At 43.0% G+C, this 17,851-nt stretch overlaps 1 protein-coding gene across 5 annotated transcripts in view; it reads left to right on the forward strand.

Annotated features, from left to right (window-relative positions):
- Positions 1 to 17,170, forward strand: part of setd5 (SET domain containing 5) — a 29,282-nt gene extending 12,112 nt beyond the window's left edge. For 2 of the 5 annotated variants that reach the window (XM_084927390.1, XM_084927391.1), the window contains exons 2-25: positions 427 to 690; positions 2,141 to 2,243; positions 2,641 to 2,897; positions 3,122 to 3,183; positions 3,270 to 3,457; positions 4,089 to 4,127; positions 4,241 to 4,531; positions 5,874 to 6,022; positions 6,126 to 6,243; positions 6,359 to 6,468; positions 6,576 to 6,828; positions 7,079 to 7,159; positions 7,264 to 7,425; positions 7,510 to 7,902; positions 8,341 to 8,601; positions 8,752 to 8,869; positions 9,057 to 9,286; positions 9,638 to 9,694; positions 9,806 to 10,285; positions 10,657 to 10,749; positions 12,819 to 13,105; positions 13,241 to 13,362; positions 13,878 to 13,966; positions 14,661 to 17,170. In XM_084927390.1, the coding sequence (XP_084783516.1) occupies positions 620 to 690; positions 2,141 to 2,243; positions 2,641 to 2,897; positions 3,122 to 3,183; positions 3,270 to 3,457; positions 4,089 to 4,127; positions 4,241 to 4,531; positions 5,874 to 6,022; positions 6,126 to 6,243; positions 6,359 to 6,468; positions 6,576 to 6,828; positions 7,079 to 7,159; positions 7,264 to 7,425; positions 7,510 to 7,902; positions 8,341 to 8,601; positions 8,752 to 8,869; positions 9,057 to 9,286; positions 9,638 to 9,694; positions 9,806 to 10,285; positions 10,657 to 10,749; positions 12,819 to 13,105; positions 13,241 to 13,362; positions 13,878 to 13,966; positions 14,661 to 15,227 (4,581 nt within the window). In that variant the 5' untranslated portion in view covers positions 427 to 619 and the 3' untranslated portion in view covers positions 15,228 to 17,170. The remainder of the gene's footprint in view (positions 1 to 426; positions 691 to 2,140; positions 2,244 to 2,640; positions 2,898 to 3,121; positions 3,184 to 3,269; positions 3,458 to 4,088; positions 4,128 to 4,240; positions 4,532 to 5,873; positions 6,023 to 6,125; positions 6,244 to 6,358; positions 6,469 to 6,575; positions 6,829 to 7,078; positions 7,160 to 7,263; positions 7,426 to 7,509; positions 7,903 to 8,340; positions 8,602 to 8,751; positions 8,870 to 9,056; positions 9,287 to 9,637; positions 9,695 to 9,805; positions 10,286 to 10,656; positions 10,750 to 12,818; positions 13,106 to 13,240; positions 13,363 to 13,877; positions 13,967 to 14,660) is intronic. The other 3 variants (XM_084927393.1, XM_084927394.1, XM_084927395.1) reach the window with 3 other exon arrangements.
- Positions 17,171 to 17,851: the final 681 nt, after the last annotated feature.

A 17,851-nucleotide genomic window follows, 5' to 3' on the forward strand; every position in this document is an offset into this window, starting at 1 on the left:
CATTTTTAAAGGATTTGACAAAATGTAAATGATAAATACTGCAGTTGAAATGTCAGGCAGTAGGTATGGATGAATAGTTGTTGGATGACAGTTTGCAAAAAAGTGAAATGGATATGAAATGTGAGTAAATTGTTCTCGAGTCCAAGATTTTCAGGAAATGGGGCAAAAAGGTTGGCATTTGATGCCTTACTGGAACCGTTTTATGTCTGTGCCATTCCTGATGTTACAGTTAAATCACAATAATACTTCCTGTTTTATAATATTAGACACACAAAGCTGTCTATAGAAGATAACATGTCTATGATTGAATATGCAGTTCATTCCAAGATGCATTGCTTATTTTGAGCCATTCGTTGATTGTCTGTATTCAGGCAATGGATCTGTATGTAACTGATGGCATGTCTGTCTTGTACCCATTCTTCTCAGGTCCCCCATGACCGTGAGCCGTGGGCTACGGCTCGGCGGCACCCCACCTCTGGAGTGGTCTGTTGCTGTAATTGGGACCCTGTGATTCCTCGCTTCACCTCTCCTCCTTCCCCTATCCCATCCTGCCCCCCCCCTTCCCCTCCCCTTCCTCCCCCCTCTTCCCCCCCTCCCACGCGTCGCTGTGCTGGACGTCATGAGCATAGTAATCGCTCTGGGAGTCACCACACCTGAAACGTCTTATTCAGATATGGCTGCTGGATCAGAGTACGTAGTCAGTTTCAGCAAGGTGTGACTTGCAAGAAATGTTTTGTTGTTAAGATCATCAGCTCTGCTGATTAAAATGTCTCCCAACCTCCTTATACTCACATGCGGCTGTAACATGGCTTAAATAGAACAAGAGTGCCAGGAAAACAAACTTCCTGTTTAACCTGATTATCTACATGTATTGCTACTGTACTGCACAACAAGGAGTCAGATAAGTTTTCAACGATCCAGAGATGTCTGGAAAAGATAGATTAATGTTTATGTGGAACTATATAATGCTCTAGCTGCTCATTATTTGTTAAACATAAGCGTTAATGTGGTTGAACAGGGAATTTAAGATTGCAAAGGGCAAAAGAGTAAAGTAGCTTGAGTGCTCAGGGCAAAAGAAATGCTGAAACCAATGGCAGTAGTCATCATAAAGCAGAACATTTTCTTTCTGTTTGAAGGACATTTCCTGCGTTTGGAAAATGTGATTATTTGTTTCTAACAAAGTATGAATATGATGCTAACACTGCTGCACCCCCAGTGCCCCCTAAGATGAATTCAAGAACCACTTACACAATACATAATCAAATGTGTTATTTTGAAATAATTTCTAAGGGGACTGCTTTGTACTTTGAACATAAAACTGTAAAAATAGAGTACATGATGTTACATGAAGTCTGTATTTTGATAGACATTGAAAAAAATACCAGATGTGACATTTTGACACAACTGTAAAACTGACTTTTAAAATGAATTTTCAAGGTTGTTTCAAGTTGACTTGAGACAAAAAGAACAGCCAATATCCAAGAGCTGAATTATTCTCCCTGTGTCACAGGTTCTTATCTTCCACCTCTTATTAAGAAGCTAGATGTATGTTGTTCTTCTCCATGCCCAAACTATTGAATAGCATCTGAAAAAATGTATACAGACAGATCAAGTGAGCACAGTTGCCACTTCTTTGAAGGTAAATCTGCCTACGTGACTGAGGTTATTTGGAATGCAGTTGGACCCTTTCCCATCCAACCCTGTTCATGGCCCCCTTTAGTTTCCTGCAAAGCTCAGGCAGGGGAGTTAAAAAAAAAAAAAAAAAGACAGACAGACATACTACACACACAGTGGTTATTTATTATTTATTTATTATTATTATTTTTTTTAACCTTGATGTTAGCTTCAGTATTGGAGTACGAGGCAGGAGTAGGAAAGGTTGTTCTCTGTCTGGTTAGACCCTAACTAAAGGGCGAGGGAGTTGCATAACATAATGGCGGCCCACATTCCATTTCCTAAATTGCTGTTCTTCCAGGCAGGGCAGCGAGTGAAGCATCTTGGTGCCATCTAGTGACTGATCTTTATTAAAACAGATGCTTGTGTAACATTGGTAAAAAAGGCAAAGTGGGGAAATGTCTACAGCATTATCTGTGTGTCACTTACAATGTTTTAAATATATATATATTGTTATTTTTTCCAGCCCTGAGTCAGTAGAAGCAAGCCCTGCAGTGAATGAGAAAAACTACAACAACCACAGCTGTGGGAGCGCACAGAGTCATGGGTATCGGGGGCTACCATATGCTGTGAGTTCATACAGCTCTTCCCTAATCATCAGCTCTAATCATAGCATGTCTTATTGAAGTATTACTTTTCATAATGGGATTACTTGTGTACAATTGTGAATGTTTTAGTGGCTTAAAATGACCCAGTTTAATCTATCTGATCTTTCCTTTTTCCTAATCTTTTCAAGTGTCTTCTGTTATGATTTCACAATAAGAGTAAAACTAAGAACTGGTGATGTTTCTAGTTTAGATGTATAAATATGAGTCCTGCTATTAGTCTTTTGTAACCACACACTACTTCTGGTATTAACAACTGAACTGTTTCACATACTTGTTTTTTTTTTTTTTTTTTTGCCCTCATTTTCATTCGTCTCCATTTTCCGTTTCCCTTTTTTGCCTGAACACCCGTTGTTTGAAGATGCAACAGTCTTCCGTTGTGTGTTGTCAGGATCACAACTATGGCGCGCCCCCTCCCCCAACCCCACCCGCCTCCCCGCTCTCTCAAACCATCATTCCCCGTATGGATCTCAACGGCGTGGTACGCAGCTCTCACTATCACGATACTGCTGAGGACAACTCGGCCGACAGCGACAGCTCCTCAGAGGAGGATGGGGCCTCCTGGTGTCACTGCAACCTGACGCCGGACGGCCTGCTCATCAAATGCGACAACTGCAGGTGAGACGTGTAAAAGCCCTTCTTGTCTGAATGCTGGAACATAGGTTCCAACTGCTGTAACTGGTACAAGTGTGTAGCACTTAACCTGTTTAATGGAAATAAGAGAAAATTATTTTTTATTAAAATTCAGGCTGTGACAATAATACAACATGTGGTAAAAGCCTTTATGACATCACCCCCTTGAATTTTTTTGTCTGATTTGTTTTGTTGCCTTTGTATCACAGGGGACTGGACAGAAGGAAAGGAGCAAAAGGCCAACACAGGAAAAAAACAGAAAATGTCTCAGGTATCACAGTTCACTTCATAAACTACAGTTTTCATCTCAGAGAAGGCGGTTTATCAACACCTGCTTATTTGCTCTTTTTTTTGTAGCTGGAGAGAGTAGCGCAACAGAGAGTGGTGATGAAGAGGTGTCACCCTCCACCATCTCCTATACTGCCACCCAGCACACACCAACCAGCATCAAACTCACTGTCAACAGAGTCAAAAGGAGCAAATCCAAAAAGAGGAAGAAGAGCACAGAGAAGGCCCGTGGAACACAGAAGGCCAAGAAGATTAAAGTGAGTAAAGCAGAGTATGAGAAAATACAGTTTCCCACACACAGGTGACTGTTATTATTTCTGCATGGCTTCATCTTGTCATTGCATGCCCTGCATCTTACAATATTAAGTGCCTTGAGGTGACTGTGATTTGGTGCTATATAAATAAGATTTAATTGAATCAGTTAAAGTATATTAAAATTTCTTCATTCTTCTTTTACAATTTTAGTTAATTTGATGCTAACTAGCTAGCCCACAGCTCTTCCCACAGGCTCATTACATTACTTTTGTGGTTCCCGATGCCAGCCTCTCCGGGAGATCCTCCTGTCCTATAAACTTCAACTGATTGTTGATTGTTGTTGAAATTGGGAGTATAATAACTGAATGCAATGCTAGCAGGTGGGGCAGATTCAGCTATTCTTAATGTATTTTAATGTTTCATCTAAGAAAATCATCTTTTATGCACACAATACATGCATGGACACACAAGCCCTCTCTGCCTCATAAGATTACATTGTGTAAGATCCACAATGGAGTTTGTTTTGTTTTTTTTCTCTTGTGCTGCTTTTCTTGTACTGATATATTGACCCCAGCTCAGTTTTTATGATAAAATCTCCATCTCTTTAAATTGGTTTATTTTTCTTTCTTTTAGGCTTTCAGAGAGGGTTCTAGGAAGTCTATGAGGATGAAGGTAAGATTAGACAGTTCTAGACAACAGAGCCCATTAAGAAAAAAAAAAAAATTCCTCTCTGTGCATCTCACATAGACTCTTAGACAGTTCTCTTGATCATGACTTTTGTACAGAACTCTACCACAGAGGCTAGTGTGTTGGATGAGAACACAGAAGAGGGATGGGAGAACAGGATCCGCCAGTGGACAGACCAGTATGAGGAGGCTCTTGCCAACCAGTACAGCGCAGATGTGCAGACACTGCTCCAGCTTCACCGATCAACCAGTACCACCATCTCAAAGGGCGAAAGTGGTGCCACGACACCTGCTTCAACCACACAGATACATGCCTCAATGGATTCTATGGACACCATCAACCGCACTGAGCTGACCTGTAACAATACGGTTTTGGGCTCACAGATGCAGGTCAGTCCTACAAATGAAACTTTGTATGGATAGATTTTTAAAAAATGTTGAAGAACATCCCAGTTTGTATGATAAGTGACTTAGTTGTGCCATTATGTCTGCATTACTGGTTTTAATGGAATCTGCTGGCTAGGGATGAGAATTAATAAGAATTGAGCAATTCTGATTCCATTATCGATATGAGTTATCGATTCGATTCCTTGCTCCAATTTGAGAATCATCATCTCTGAGCAGTATATCAAAGATATTACATTCATGCAAATTAATTACATGCTGTGTGGTCAAATGTTTGTGCGTGTTGGATGTTTTTCCCATCTTTGTTGTGATCAGTGTTGGGGCTGTTACTCAAAAAGTAAAGTTAAAAAGTTATTACACAGAATACTTTCTTAAAAGTAATGCAGTACGTTTCTTAATTACACCCAGGAGAAAGACATTTGATATACTACTCACGTTAGTTTCATCTTACTCTGTAAAATGACCTCAAAGACACTGTCTCATAATTACAATTAACAATATAAACCTGAGGCTACAGCCCCACACACCAATACAAATCCCTATCCTAATGAGGACACAGGATCTTTCTCTTAGTAGTTAGGTATGGACACAAAGCAAAGATGAAAACCACAACAAAGACTTTAAAGCATTTCCCACGGTCATTCTACTGTAGCAGTCTCCACTTAACCAATGTGCTCTCATCCTTTTTATGTCATAAAAGTAATATCCACATCCACGCTGTAGACTGCACCACTATTTTCCTCCTGTGACACAAACTGAAATCAGCTGATTGTAGCAAGAGTGCAAGAACCCATAACCAAACTAACGATTCCAAGGAATTGGACGACTGGGAACTGGTTCTCTACAAAAACCAGTTCTCGATTCCCGTCCCTACTGCTGGCTGCTTGCTAAGATCCAATCGCAGTTCTGTTTTCAAAGAACCCAGTGATATTAATTTTATACTCTGTTATCTTTTCTGATTGACAGTTAAAAATGATCCTTTGTTATACTGACCCTCTGTACAGTCTTTCACTTCATCCGCTATCTAATAGCCCATTTTAGTTCCTCCCCCCTTCCAGGAAACTTTATTCTGATTGGCGGTTTCTTGCAAGGAAAAGGATTGAACAGGAGCCACTCTCTGTGATTAAGGCCAACCCCTCTCTGTTTCAGGCAATTTTTCTGCTCCTTCGCTCTTCAGGATTTCAGACACTGAGTGCAGTTTGTGTCCAAGAGTCCAAGATTTTGGTTTATAGTTTTTACTTTATACCCTATGTACTTATGAAAGAAGATAAGGAAAAAGTATAATATTTTTAATGTTTGCCTGTCTCTTTAAAAAATAACTTTGTAGCTCCAGCTTGGCCGAGTAACACGGGTGCAGAAACACAGGAAGATACTTCGAGCAGCAAAGAACCTGGAGCCGGACACACTCATTATTGAATACCGGGGAAAGGTCATGCTCAAACAACAATTTGAAGTCAATGGGCACTTCTTCAAAAAGTAATTGTTAATGAGCTACTAAACTACAAAATATGTAATCGGAATTTTGTCTAAATACATTGTTTCACCTGTGAACAGCTTTTCACTCTATTTTTCTTTCTAGACCATACCCTTTCGTGCTGTTCTACTCAAAATTTAATGATGTAGAGATGTGCGTTGATGCCAGGACTTTCGGAAATGACGCCCGCTTCATCAGGAGGTCTTGTACACCCAATGCCGAGGTCAGCTGTTAAGCATTTTGAAAAATAAATCTAAATGCTTGCTAGTTAGCAATGTTTGACGTTTTCAGTTAATTCTTGCAGCTAAAACAACCCATAAGCTTGCTTTCTACCACAGGTCCGGCATATGATCGCTGAGGGCATGATCCATCTGTGCATCTATGCTATCAGGCAAATCACAAAAGACGCTGAGGTCACCATTGGATTTGACTACGAGTTCAATAGCTGGTCAGTTGCTGTCCTCTCTGCCATTCTCCTTTCTTTTAATCAGCAGTTTCTGTTTTCTTATTGTTTTTTTTGTTTGTTTGTTTGTTTGTTTTTTAACAAAATAACAGTAATTACAAAGTGGACTGTGCCTGCCATAAAAGCAACCAAAACTGCCCAGTGCAGAAGCACAACCTGAGCCCTAGGGATAACGTGGTGAGTCCCCCTTCCCTGCCGCCTCCTTCCCCTTTGATTGGTGCCGAGACACGAAGGAGAAAAGCACGAAGGAAAGAGCTGGAGGGAAGTCTAGCTGCTGATGGAAACCAGATGCTGGAGCAGCAGCAACAGGACACCAGCGATCTACAGGGGACCAGTGACACAGAGGTGTGTGTGTGTGCGCACAGGTGCGCGTGGTTAGATATGATTTTCCAAATAATTGTGTTCAGCGTTGAGGTTAGGCAGCAATAAGAGTTCTACATTAGCTTTAGATTAAAAATCGCCACATCTATAAACACTGCTTTTATACATTTTTGTAAAGTGCAGGCTTGCGGTTTTTTAGAAGTCGTTAAATGATTCAATTTGTTGCTTGTCAGGTAAGGTCATTACCTCATGTGATGCTTGTCTGTGCAATTAGGAGAGACTGACAGATGAAGTTAAGGTGGAAGAGGGGGACGAAGGAGAAGTTGATGAAAATGGGGTCATCTCCAATAAAAAAGTAAGTCACATTGCATTTCATGATTTAAGTTGTCCACTCTCGGTAATTCAAAAAAGAAAAATTGTCACATAACACTGACTTACATCTCTGCCTGTCTCTGCTAGTCTCTTAACATCCTCGAAAGGAGGAGGAGAAGAATAGGAGGAGCTGAAGTCAAGGAGGAGGGTTTAGAAACTGAGGATGGGGCAGGAAACCCCACAGGGAACTCCTCCATCCCCCAACACACTGGAGTTGGGATCAGCACGCGACGCACCACCTATGTTGTGGTCAGTCACGAAGAAAAATTTCAGATTTCTAATTTCTTTTGTGTTCTATATTGAGCCAGTTTAATCATTGCATTTATGTTGCAGGAAGCACCATCTATTGAAGAAAAACCCTCCCTCCCCATCCTGCCTGCCCCTGTTGCTCCCGCTGTTGCTCCCCCTAAACCCATAAAACCCACCAAGCCTCGTCCTAAGAGTCGAATATCTCGCTACCGGTCAAGCTCATCCCAGCGTGCCCGACGGCAACGCCAAGCCCTCGCCCAACAAGCTGCAGCAGCTGCTGCAGCAGCAGCAGCAAGGGCAACAACACCAACATCAGCAGATCAGGGTGCTGCTGTGGACGAGGAGGGAAGTCAGGGTGCATACGGTGCTGAACACAGCCACGGGGAGAACAGCCTGGGTGGTCCTCCTGTAGATGGAGATGGCCAAGGCCTTAACTGCATGAACAGAGGCAATCTGCGGTACCCCAAGACCAAGAAGGTAAGACTTTCTACATATACTAAAAGTAATACAGTGGAACCCCGACTTACGAAATTAATTCGTTCCCGAGGGTCTTTCGTAAGTCGAAAATTTTCGTAAGTTGAAGCACCCATCGCGCCTTTTGATAGGCTAATTGCTAACTGCAACAACAATACGTCGTTCAAGTGGAACAGCGAAGCGCAAGTACAAAAGCCAAGGGGGTTGTCACATGATTCGGAAGGCTTGTGGGCATTGTAGGCATTCTGGGCTCAGCCAATCAGAGCCAGCGAATTTCGTTACGCGGGCGTTTTGCTGTAACACGGGCAGAAATATTGCTGTTAAGTGCCTTCGTAACTTGAATTTTTCGTTAAATGGGGTATTCGTACGTCGGGGTTCCACTGTACAAAGTCCTTTACCTTCTATGAACTATGCAATTGTAACTTTCCATTTTCTTCTCAGTACCTGGTGACAGAATGGCTAAATGACAAAATTCCTGGAGGAGAGAGAATCCACCAGGAGGTGCCTGTTGAGCGCCCACTGCGGATAACCACTGACCCCACAGTTCTAGCCACCACGCTGAACATGCTTCCAGGTCTCTCTCAGTCATCACTCATCTGCACCACACCCAGACACTACATCCGCTTCGGTTCCCCGTTCAACCCTGAGAGACGCCGGCCTCGTCCGCTCCAAATGGATGGCACTTACGGCTGCTACAAAAAGGTAAACTTGGAAAAAGGTGTTTTTGGGATGGGTGGGTGTGTATCCCACACACAAATTTGATGTTTCACATTTGGTGGCAAAACAAGTGTGTGTTCTTGTCTGTTTTCTCTTTTTTCTCATAAACCCTTTGTTGTGGTCGTCTTTATGCAGAGATGGATCAAACAGGTGGAAGATGAGAGCTGCTCGGCCAGTGTGGAGGATGGCACAGAGTCCACCTCCTCCCAGCAAAGTACCAGTAGCAGATCCACACCGAACCCCCTATCCAGTGGTAATTGCTTCCACACCTCCATCTGGCTAAGAAAGCACCAAAGCTAGCAGATCAGTGAAGCATGATTCAGAACTCGGCACTAAATGAAAAGTTTGTTTGTAACTGCAAATACGTTTGACTGTTATAACTGTGGTCCTAGGCTACTTAACGTTCTTGTGTTGTTTTTGTCATGTTTTTTAAATCACAGAACTCACTGCACCTTTTAAAAAGCGTCGCTCCAAGTATATTACAGAAATAACACCAGCACCCTCGGACCACCTGCTTCGCCCGCTATCACCCATCACCCCTCCACTTCCAGAGGACTCCCTCCACCCACTGCTCCAGACTCCCTGTGGCTCCCTGCTTCCCAACGGTCTGGCCTATTCACCTATGCCCTCACTGCCTGCCAGCCGCTGCAACACACCGTTGCAGTTTGAAGTAAGGGCATAAATATCCACACAGTTTTCTGACGCCTGAGCTTATTTACTATCAAAGTCCAGTGAAATCCAACAGGCCACAAAGGAGAGTTTAGTGATGTACAAATTTCCTTTTCTGTCACTCCGAGGGAGCTGCACTCTGCTCAGCTGACTCATCTGTATCAGGACCTGTTGCAACAACCTCACATTACCTCACTTAGTTGTTCAATCTTGTTGCACAGCAGGGCTGTGTGTAAGAGTTTGATGGCCACCACCCCTAAACATCTCAATCTCTTGGTTTTGAACAGATTGCAAGACTTCAGAAAAAGACACACGCTTAGTTTGACACTAATAGACTTTGTTTTGTCTCTAGAACATATCATCCCCTGAGGCGTCTCCTGTCCATCGTCCCGAGTCCATATCCCCTGAGGTACGTTTCTTCTCACATATCATGGCACTGATAAAGGAAATGGCTTTACTGTTGACATAACGATGAAGTTTATTTATTTGTTCTTCCCGTTTCCTCTGTCCTGTCCTTCAGCCATGTCTTCAGACAGACTTTGATGCCTCTCGGCCGCAGTTCCCAGACCTGTCACTCCCCTCCAACATGGAGAGCCCTGTTGCCATGACCTCGGATGATTTTTCCCAATCTGGAGCAGGCCAAGATTCGCAGGGCCCATCTTCTGTAGGGACCAGTTCCCTAAACCCACTGTCATGCCCTTCTTCAGACATAAACCCTCAAAACAGGGAGCAGGCCTTCAGGACAGAGTTCAACCTCATATATACCTGCTCTCCCCTCAACGCAAACCTGGGCAACCCGACAGCCACCGACCGACGCCTCTCCCAGTCAGAAGGGGGATTCTCACCTGCAGATTCCTTCCACGGTTCGATAAGCGGCCAGGGCCTGTTTGGAGAAGTGGGCCCCGGGTCCATGTCACCGTTTGGAGAGCCCCATTTTGGAGGAGGCTACCCTGACAATGGCACACCGCCTCACACCAGCAATCCACCACAAAAAAAGAAGGCAAGTTCCCCATATCTTAATGATACACGGAAAAGATGTTTGAGGTAACTTTGCAGGTAAATCTTAGGGGTTTCTTCTCAGACACAAATAACTTGTGTGAAACACAAACTGAAAAGCCAGAACTCATGATGTGCTTTTCCCCTTGCTCTGTTTGCCCATTAACTTTGTCTTAAATCTGTTTGGTCCCCTGTGTCCGGTATTCAAAACCAAACATCACAGGGATTTAGAAGCTGTATCTGAGTATCTGAAATGATTTCCAGTCTGTAGATTTTACCCTTCCTCCTTTTTCCTTTACTTTCCTCCTCTTGCTCCTCCTCGTTGCTCCTTGACACTCTTTGCCAAGTCTCTCTTCCACTTTTCTTCCAAGGCAGAGGGCCAACCAGCATACCATTAGTCTGCTGACAGGGAAGCCAGATTACCAGGCAATAGCTGTAAGAAGTGAATACAAGCCAGTACAAAATATGGTGAATATTCTCCCTACAACTACATCTTTAGAAGTGTGCATGTAAATATTGTTTCTTTGCATCTGCATACAACACCCACGCCATGCTCCAGCAGCTCTGCCCTCTCCCCTTCTCCAAAACCTACATTGAATTATGATTCTGTAGTTTCCAGAAAGAGTTATTTTGCCATTTCAGTCAAGCTCATTGAAGTGTGTAAGGTTCATCCATTGCCTTCAACACAAGAGACAAATTCCACAAATTGTTATGATGGTGTCGGGTGTGCGCTCATGCTCCATCTCATCTATGGCTCTTTCCAAACTGGGACTTGTGGTTTATCCACATCCACTGTAAGAGGGGCTAAATTTGTCAAAGTGGTTTACAGCAACCCTCCCCCCCAAAAATGAAAACAGACAGTATCACGTGGCACCAGAAGAGGGGCTTAGCATGGATCAAGGGTCTGACACATGCATAGATTAACATTCATTAATCTGATTGATAATTGTTCTGAAGCTGCTTGGAAAAACTTAGTTCAGTAAAGCAGCAATTGCTCCTCAGACTGCCAGTAACATGTACTTCCTTACTGCCTTAACGAAAAATCTGTGCCTTAGTTGTGTTGTAATCTCAAACCCCTCTGAAATCCTACGCTGTAATTTGATGTGCACCTCCCTGGAAATATAACTGTTGTGGTGACACAACCCTCAGCTATTGTGATCGGCCTGTTTAATACCATCGATTCCTCCTGTGCATTTCCGAGTACTTTTCAGCTGCAGTGTTTGAATTCATCTGTTAGAAAATAACAATCACGACCAGAGAGAAAGTCCCAGCATTTTATTGGTTTCTACCAGCTGGCACTGCAGCAAAACAAAACACTAGAAAACGAGCACAAGGTAATTAATCCACATGGATAAAGGGTGTTAGCCACTTATGTAGGTTAAGTCATATGCTATAGAACAGGAGTAGTCAACTCCAGGCCTCGAGTGCCGGTGTCCTGCAGGTTTTAGATATCACCCTGGGTCAACACACCTGAATCGAATGATTATGTCAATACCAGGCCTCTGGAGAACTCCCAGACATGTTAAGGAGGTCATTTAGCCATTTAAATCAGCTGTGGACACAGCAGCAAGGACAAATCTAAAACCTGCTCTAGAAAGACTGACCACAGCCTAAATCTGGCTTCAGTCAGCCACATTGACTTGTTTACTCTTCAACCTAAGTTTCGTTTAAGGTTGTTATATCTCTGCGTTGTTGTCAAAATCAACAGAAGCATAAAAAAAAATCTTATAATTAACTGTGCTTGGCATTTAAACATCTTTCATGCTCTTTTAATAGGTGACCATTTGTAGACCTTATTGGGGGGGGGGGGTGTGCTCTGTGGTAACTTGATCCTGACATCTGGTCCCTCTGACAGTACAGCCTTGTAGCTTACCTCATATGTGATGTTAAACTGGTTGAAAGATTCAGGCAAGAGCCATCCATGTCTCATATATATATATATATATATATATATATATATATAAAAAAAATATAGATGTGTATGTGTGCGTGTGTGGTCATGCCACTCCCCTGCCTCTTTCATAACCCTCTGTCTGTTCTTTTATGTGTCATGATGACATTAAGCTGGGATGAGCACTCTCATTCTCATTGTAAACAGTGCAGGTGTGTGTATGTGTCGTGCGTGTGTGTGTGCTCGAACCTTCTGTGGATATGTTTTCGTAGTTATTGTTTCAGCGTGATTGCATCATGGTGTGGTGCATTTAAAGTTGCTTGCTCCTCTGTCAAAGCTTATGTACTAACACTGCATTGACAACGCAACAGTATGTTGTGTTTGAGTCTCTCGTGACTACAAGTCTGTTCATGGAAGAACAACAGATGTCGTTGCTCCCTGCTGGTGAAGGTGTTTCTCTAAAAATTCTTTAATAGTAATTACAGTTTTCAGGTGAGTCCTCTCTAGCGTGGTGCATGCGGTCTGCCTGTCACTCAGTGCAGTTTTGGTGAATGGTGTGATTGAGCGAGCAGCCTGGCATAAGTGAGTCCATCAGTTCCTCAGCAGCAGGGTTTGAACAGACTCCCTCTTCCCTCTGCTGCTATAGGTGTCTTTGCTGGAATACCGCAAGAGGAAGCAGGGCAGTGGTCGTGACTCGGAGCCAGCCAGCAGCAGCTCCTCTCTGGGTGGCACTTCCACACAGCCTGGCTCCCACTACAACAAGGAGTCCCATCATCCTCATAACCATCAGCAGATGCCGCTTCCAGCATCTCCACACAGCACCTTCTCATCCTCAGCACACTCCACCTCAGTCCCACACGTAGAGGAAGTCAGTCCTCCGGAGCACCAGGGCTTGTCAGTGCAGTCCAGACGCCAGGACAGCAACAACCAGTGGTGAGAAGTTCTTTTAAAGATGACTCACTAAATTGGCCTTTCAGTACATGTTCGGCTATGTTAATTGCAATAATTCAGAGCCTAGCAGATAAATAAATAAATGAATGCAGATCTAACAGTTGTCTGTTTTCCAAGGATGGTCCCCACTACTGTTGAGCGTCTGAGGGAAGGCCAGGGGGTTCTAGAGCGAGTGCTGAGAAGCTTCAAGGTGGACCGGAGTTACAAGAGGAGTGAAGGCTCCATAGAGAAGGAATCTGGTATGAATGCATTCGAAACGTCACAACAACAAGAATATATTGTTAAGACTTTATAGACAGCCTAGTATAAAGCAGTATTTTAGGGATGGCTATTTTAAGGAAAATTAGTATTCACTGTTCGCTGGGTACCATTTGACTGTTTTCTTTTTTTTTTTTTTTTAAAAGGACACCCAAAGAATATAGTAATCGTCATCTTTGGCGTCTTTATTTCTTTGTACAGTAGGACATGATCCCATAGCACCTCTAACAGCTAAAACCTGGTGGTAGCATGTTCTTTTATTTTTTCATTTTATAGTACTTGGTAAATGACTTTTGGCTTTGGCAGTCCCTTACATCCTGCTGTGTACCATTCTAAAGCAAAGACAAATCTATAGTTTAATACAACAAATGGTCACAAGCAATTTGATTCATTTATATTTTAATAACTGTTGAAATATCTGTGTATGCTCTTTAATTTTCCTTAAAACGTTGCTCTTTTCTTAGTGGTGAAATTGGTTGTCCTGTTTTGTTTTCAGATGTAGATCGATATGAGATGCAGGCAGTGTCCATGGCTTCTTCCATGAAGAGTCCACACAGATACAGCCCCTCTGTTTACTCTCACCAGGTAGCTGGTCCACATCACTTTGAACTTGCTGTCCGTGTTTTGCGTTAGTTACTTGTAAATTAAGTTCAGTATTCAACAATGACTTCTTGGGTGATTGGCAGAATTTTTTCCAATTCAAATTCTGTTCTCCAACCGTTATGAAGGAGATGATCAAAAACAATTAGTCTGCTGAATTCATTTGTCCTATTAAATTCAGCGCTTCCATTTTCTTTAGAGGTGCAGTCATCCCTCTATATAAGTATGTTTTTCAACAAGATACGATAATAGAGATAAGATGGCCTTTATTAGTCCCACACGTAGGGAATTTGTTGTGTCACTGCAGAAAGTGGGCAGTGTGAAGTTACAGCAGCAAAATTTAAGAAAAACAGTGGAACAGGATAAGAGATCGCTGTAGAAGTAATAGTCAGCAAGGTTTCGATATTTGACCCTGTGTAGCATCACTTCAGGCGTGTCGGCCTTGAAAGATGAATATGGTACCTGAGACGAGACATGCTTGAGGAAAAAAAATTGCTCAAACTTACTTGCTTCATTTTAAGAGTGGCTCCCCTCTTAAAATAAAAAGGGGAGTTGTGTTTTTATTTTTCCCTCCCCCGTCTTCTCTGAAAAACAAATTAAACATCTAGAGCTGGAAATGAGCTGAACAGAAATGTATCAGTGTCACACAGTGTGTGTCTATGTATGTATTTGTGTGCAGGCCACAGAAAGCCACAGACAGACTGACAGCCCGATGTTCCTCCAGCAGACCTCCAGCTCTCCATTCCGGTGTTCCTACAGCCCGTCATCAGGCCAGAACGTCTACCAGCGCCTCTCCTCTTCCCACCAAGGACACGCCCAGGACCACCCCCCAGCCTCATACTCAAGTCCCACCCCCACTTCCTCAACAGACTCCAGGCCAGCGACAGGCTCGCTTCACCAGCAGAGTGGTAGCAGTAGCGCGGACGGAGGCCACAGCTACAGCAGCAGCCACTTAAAAGCCAGCCTTTTGAACAGCAGCAGCCTGGTGGGGGCTCCTACCCCAGGATCCCGGGTCCATGGGCAGACTAAAACAGACTCTGGTGCACAGGCCTCCAAAGGGAGTCAGCATCAGGCACCTCGCAGCCTGAAGTCAGGCAGCCCAGGTCAGGCAGTGCTGCAGGCTAGCCCCAGACTGCTGTCGGCCTCTGGACCGACACACTACCCCCAGCGAGGGACGAACCTCAGTCAGTTCCAGCACTCTTCCCTCCAGGGATCCGGAGTAAGGACACAGTCAGGAAGCTTTTAGGACCTTGTTTGTGTGTGTGTGTGTGTGTGTGTGTGTGTGTTTGTGTGTGTGCGCGCGAGTGTGAGCTGTGCATCTCCTCAACCCCTGAGGCTGCAGTACAACAGGGATCAGGAGTTTGGGGAGGGCAAATGTACAGACCTAAGAAGAACAAGGACTTGTTTGAGAATTTGTCCCATATTATTTTCTGTCTTTTCTTTTCTTTCTTTTCAGAAGAATAAAAAATAATTAGCACATCCTGCACAAAGATGAATCATTGACTTTGGACATTATTAGCGAATCAGAGGGAAAAGTGATTTGGCTGACACGTTCAGAGAAAAAGAAAAACAAAGAAATCATATGTAAGTTGAAATTGTTCCTCGAGAGGCTCGATAATGTCAGAAATGAAAACCTTCCACACAAATGTCTGTACAAAGTTCTACCACACCTGTGGTCACTGTGGTATCCAGGTTGGGGAAATGCTGAAATGCATATGTAACTAAAAGCAAGAGTTATAGTTTAAATATCTTGTTTGTTTTGGTCGAGGTTACGTGATTCGGCGAGTGGCCGAGTCTGTGCTGCAGTAATTGTTTAATTTGGTAAGGGGGGAAGACGACCTGTTAATCATCCGTTATATAGATGCATTAGAGAGACGGGGAGTTTGAGCTCTCCCTAAAAACTAGGATCATTCCATATAATTACCAGCTTCCGTTTTCTCAAACATGAAACCAGCCCATTTCCCCCCCAGCGACCCAGCCTGCCTTGGTGTTATCTTCTGTTCTCTCACCTCACTGGACTGTTTTGGTTTCACTTTAGGACTGCTCTGATATTATACTTGAGAAATACAGCTCTTTTGATTCATGGTGCTGCATGTTTTGTTTTTTTTTTGTTTGTATTTGTTACGATAAGTTTATAATCCAGTTATGTTCCACCCCACAAGGCTGCATTCATCGTTTTTGTTCTCCAAATCTATACACTCGTGCAGGAAAAAGAAGTTTATTAGTGGGGCTATATTTCTAAGCCAAGCTGTTGGGTTTTCATATTGCAGAGTTTGTTTGGTTTTTTTTTCCTCTTGTCTGACCAATCGTTGCATTCCGTGTGACGCTGAGGGGAATCAGGGGCGAGGATCTCCGAGGGAGCATTTGGATTGTTTCTAAAACCTAGGTGAAAAAAAAAAGCTGCTATCCTCTCCTGTTGGAGCTGCTTCCCTTTCCACAGAATGCTGTATTTTGTTTGAATTTTTTCCTTTTTAATTACCAACACATACTGACTTGTGAAGAAAGCGACGGTCCCCCGTTGGCCGCAGCAGGACCTAAGACTAATGTCAAGGCGACAAGGGTGGCCGCCTGCTCCCTCACGTTTTTCATTTAGGGCCGGATGTGGGGGGAAAATGGCCGCATTTGCGTGGACGACTTCAAGGACCGAGGGGACCAGTTGTGCAACTGGACACCACCACACACCACTACAACTCACCACCCTCTCCCCTCACTAACACACAGGAGGGTACTCATTTTACATGAATGTTTGACAGATATGGAAAAAAATAAAAGTTGTGACCCAAAATTAACCAGCACCTTAAACTGAAAGAGATACGACCTAAAAAACACAATAGGACATTATGTATGATTATGTGTACTTGTATAGAAAGAAATGTGATATAGACTTGTATGGAGAAAATATCGTACACTGAATTTACCGCATGATCTTTGTTTGTAGGGTCTGAGTGACCACCTTTTGTCAGATGGATGGAAGCAAATCATTGGGTCTGTTCTGGGGTTCCTCCAAAAACCAGGCGCTGCGTTTTTTCTGTTGTTTTTGTAAAGATCCTTCTGTTGGTTTGCTTTTATTTTTACACAGATCATAGTAGTAACTATTTCAATTGTTCTCCTCCAGAAGATTTAAAAAGCAAGAGATGTAATGCATTTTGATAATAAAACAATCATGATGGTAATGTATTTTGAAAACTACCATTGTGATGGGGCATCTGAGGGAGACTTCTTGTGTGATTTGCACCTGTCGAGCTGTCTGAATGGGATTTACATCGTTGGGGCTTGTACGATAGTTAAAAATGGTCAATTTGCTACAGTATTATTGAAAACATTGCAGTCTTGTTTCAGCTAGCAAAATGTCTTCATTCATCTCCATTAACAGGGTTGCTTCTCTTTCAGTTAATAGTTATCAAATGTCAGTGCAACATAATCACTTTGCTTAACCTGCTAGGATTTCTCTGGCTAGAAGAGTGTTAATTTGCATATGAAAGTTTCCGAATTTATACGAAAAAGCGCTATTAGACAAATATAAATACAGAAGGGTTGATACAGCCTTTCAAAGAAAAACTGGTTCTGTTACTTGCGCTTTATTTTTAAAGGTGGTGATGCATTGAACCAGTTGAAGGTTAGAGCATACTCATGGAAATGAGTGTCAGTGGCTATGGTGGTTTGGTTCATGCAATTTATACAGGAGGAATGCACTGGCCTGTGGAGTTGGATGGGATCATTTTCTGTATATGCTCAACTATTAAGAACTATTATGCAGCTTAAAGGTTTAAATGTACTTTTACTGAGTTTTCTTAACTGCATCAGTGTTTCTCAGTGCCGTCTCTCTCCACTAGAGAGCAGCATTGAGCTGCAGACTAATGTAAACACAAA

This window comes from Perissodus microlepis, chromosome 5 (genome assembly GCF_051167445.1).
Source record: "Perissodus microlepis isolate ML-2025 ecotype Zambia chromosome 5, ASM5116744v1, whole genome shotgun sequence".
In the NCBI taxonomy this organism is placed as follows: domain Eukaryota; kingdom Metazoa; phylum Chordata; class Actinopteri; order Cichliformes; family Cichlidae; genus Perissodus; species Perissodus microlepis.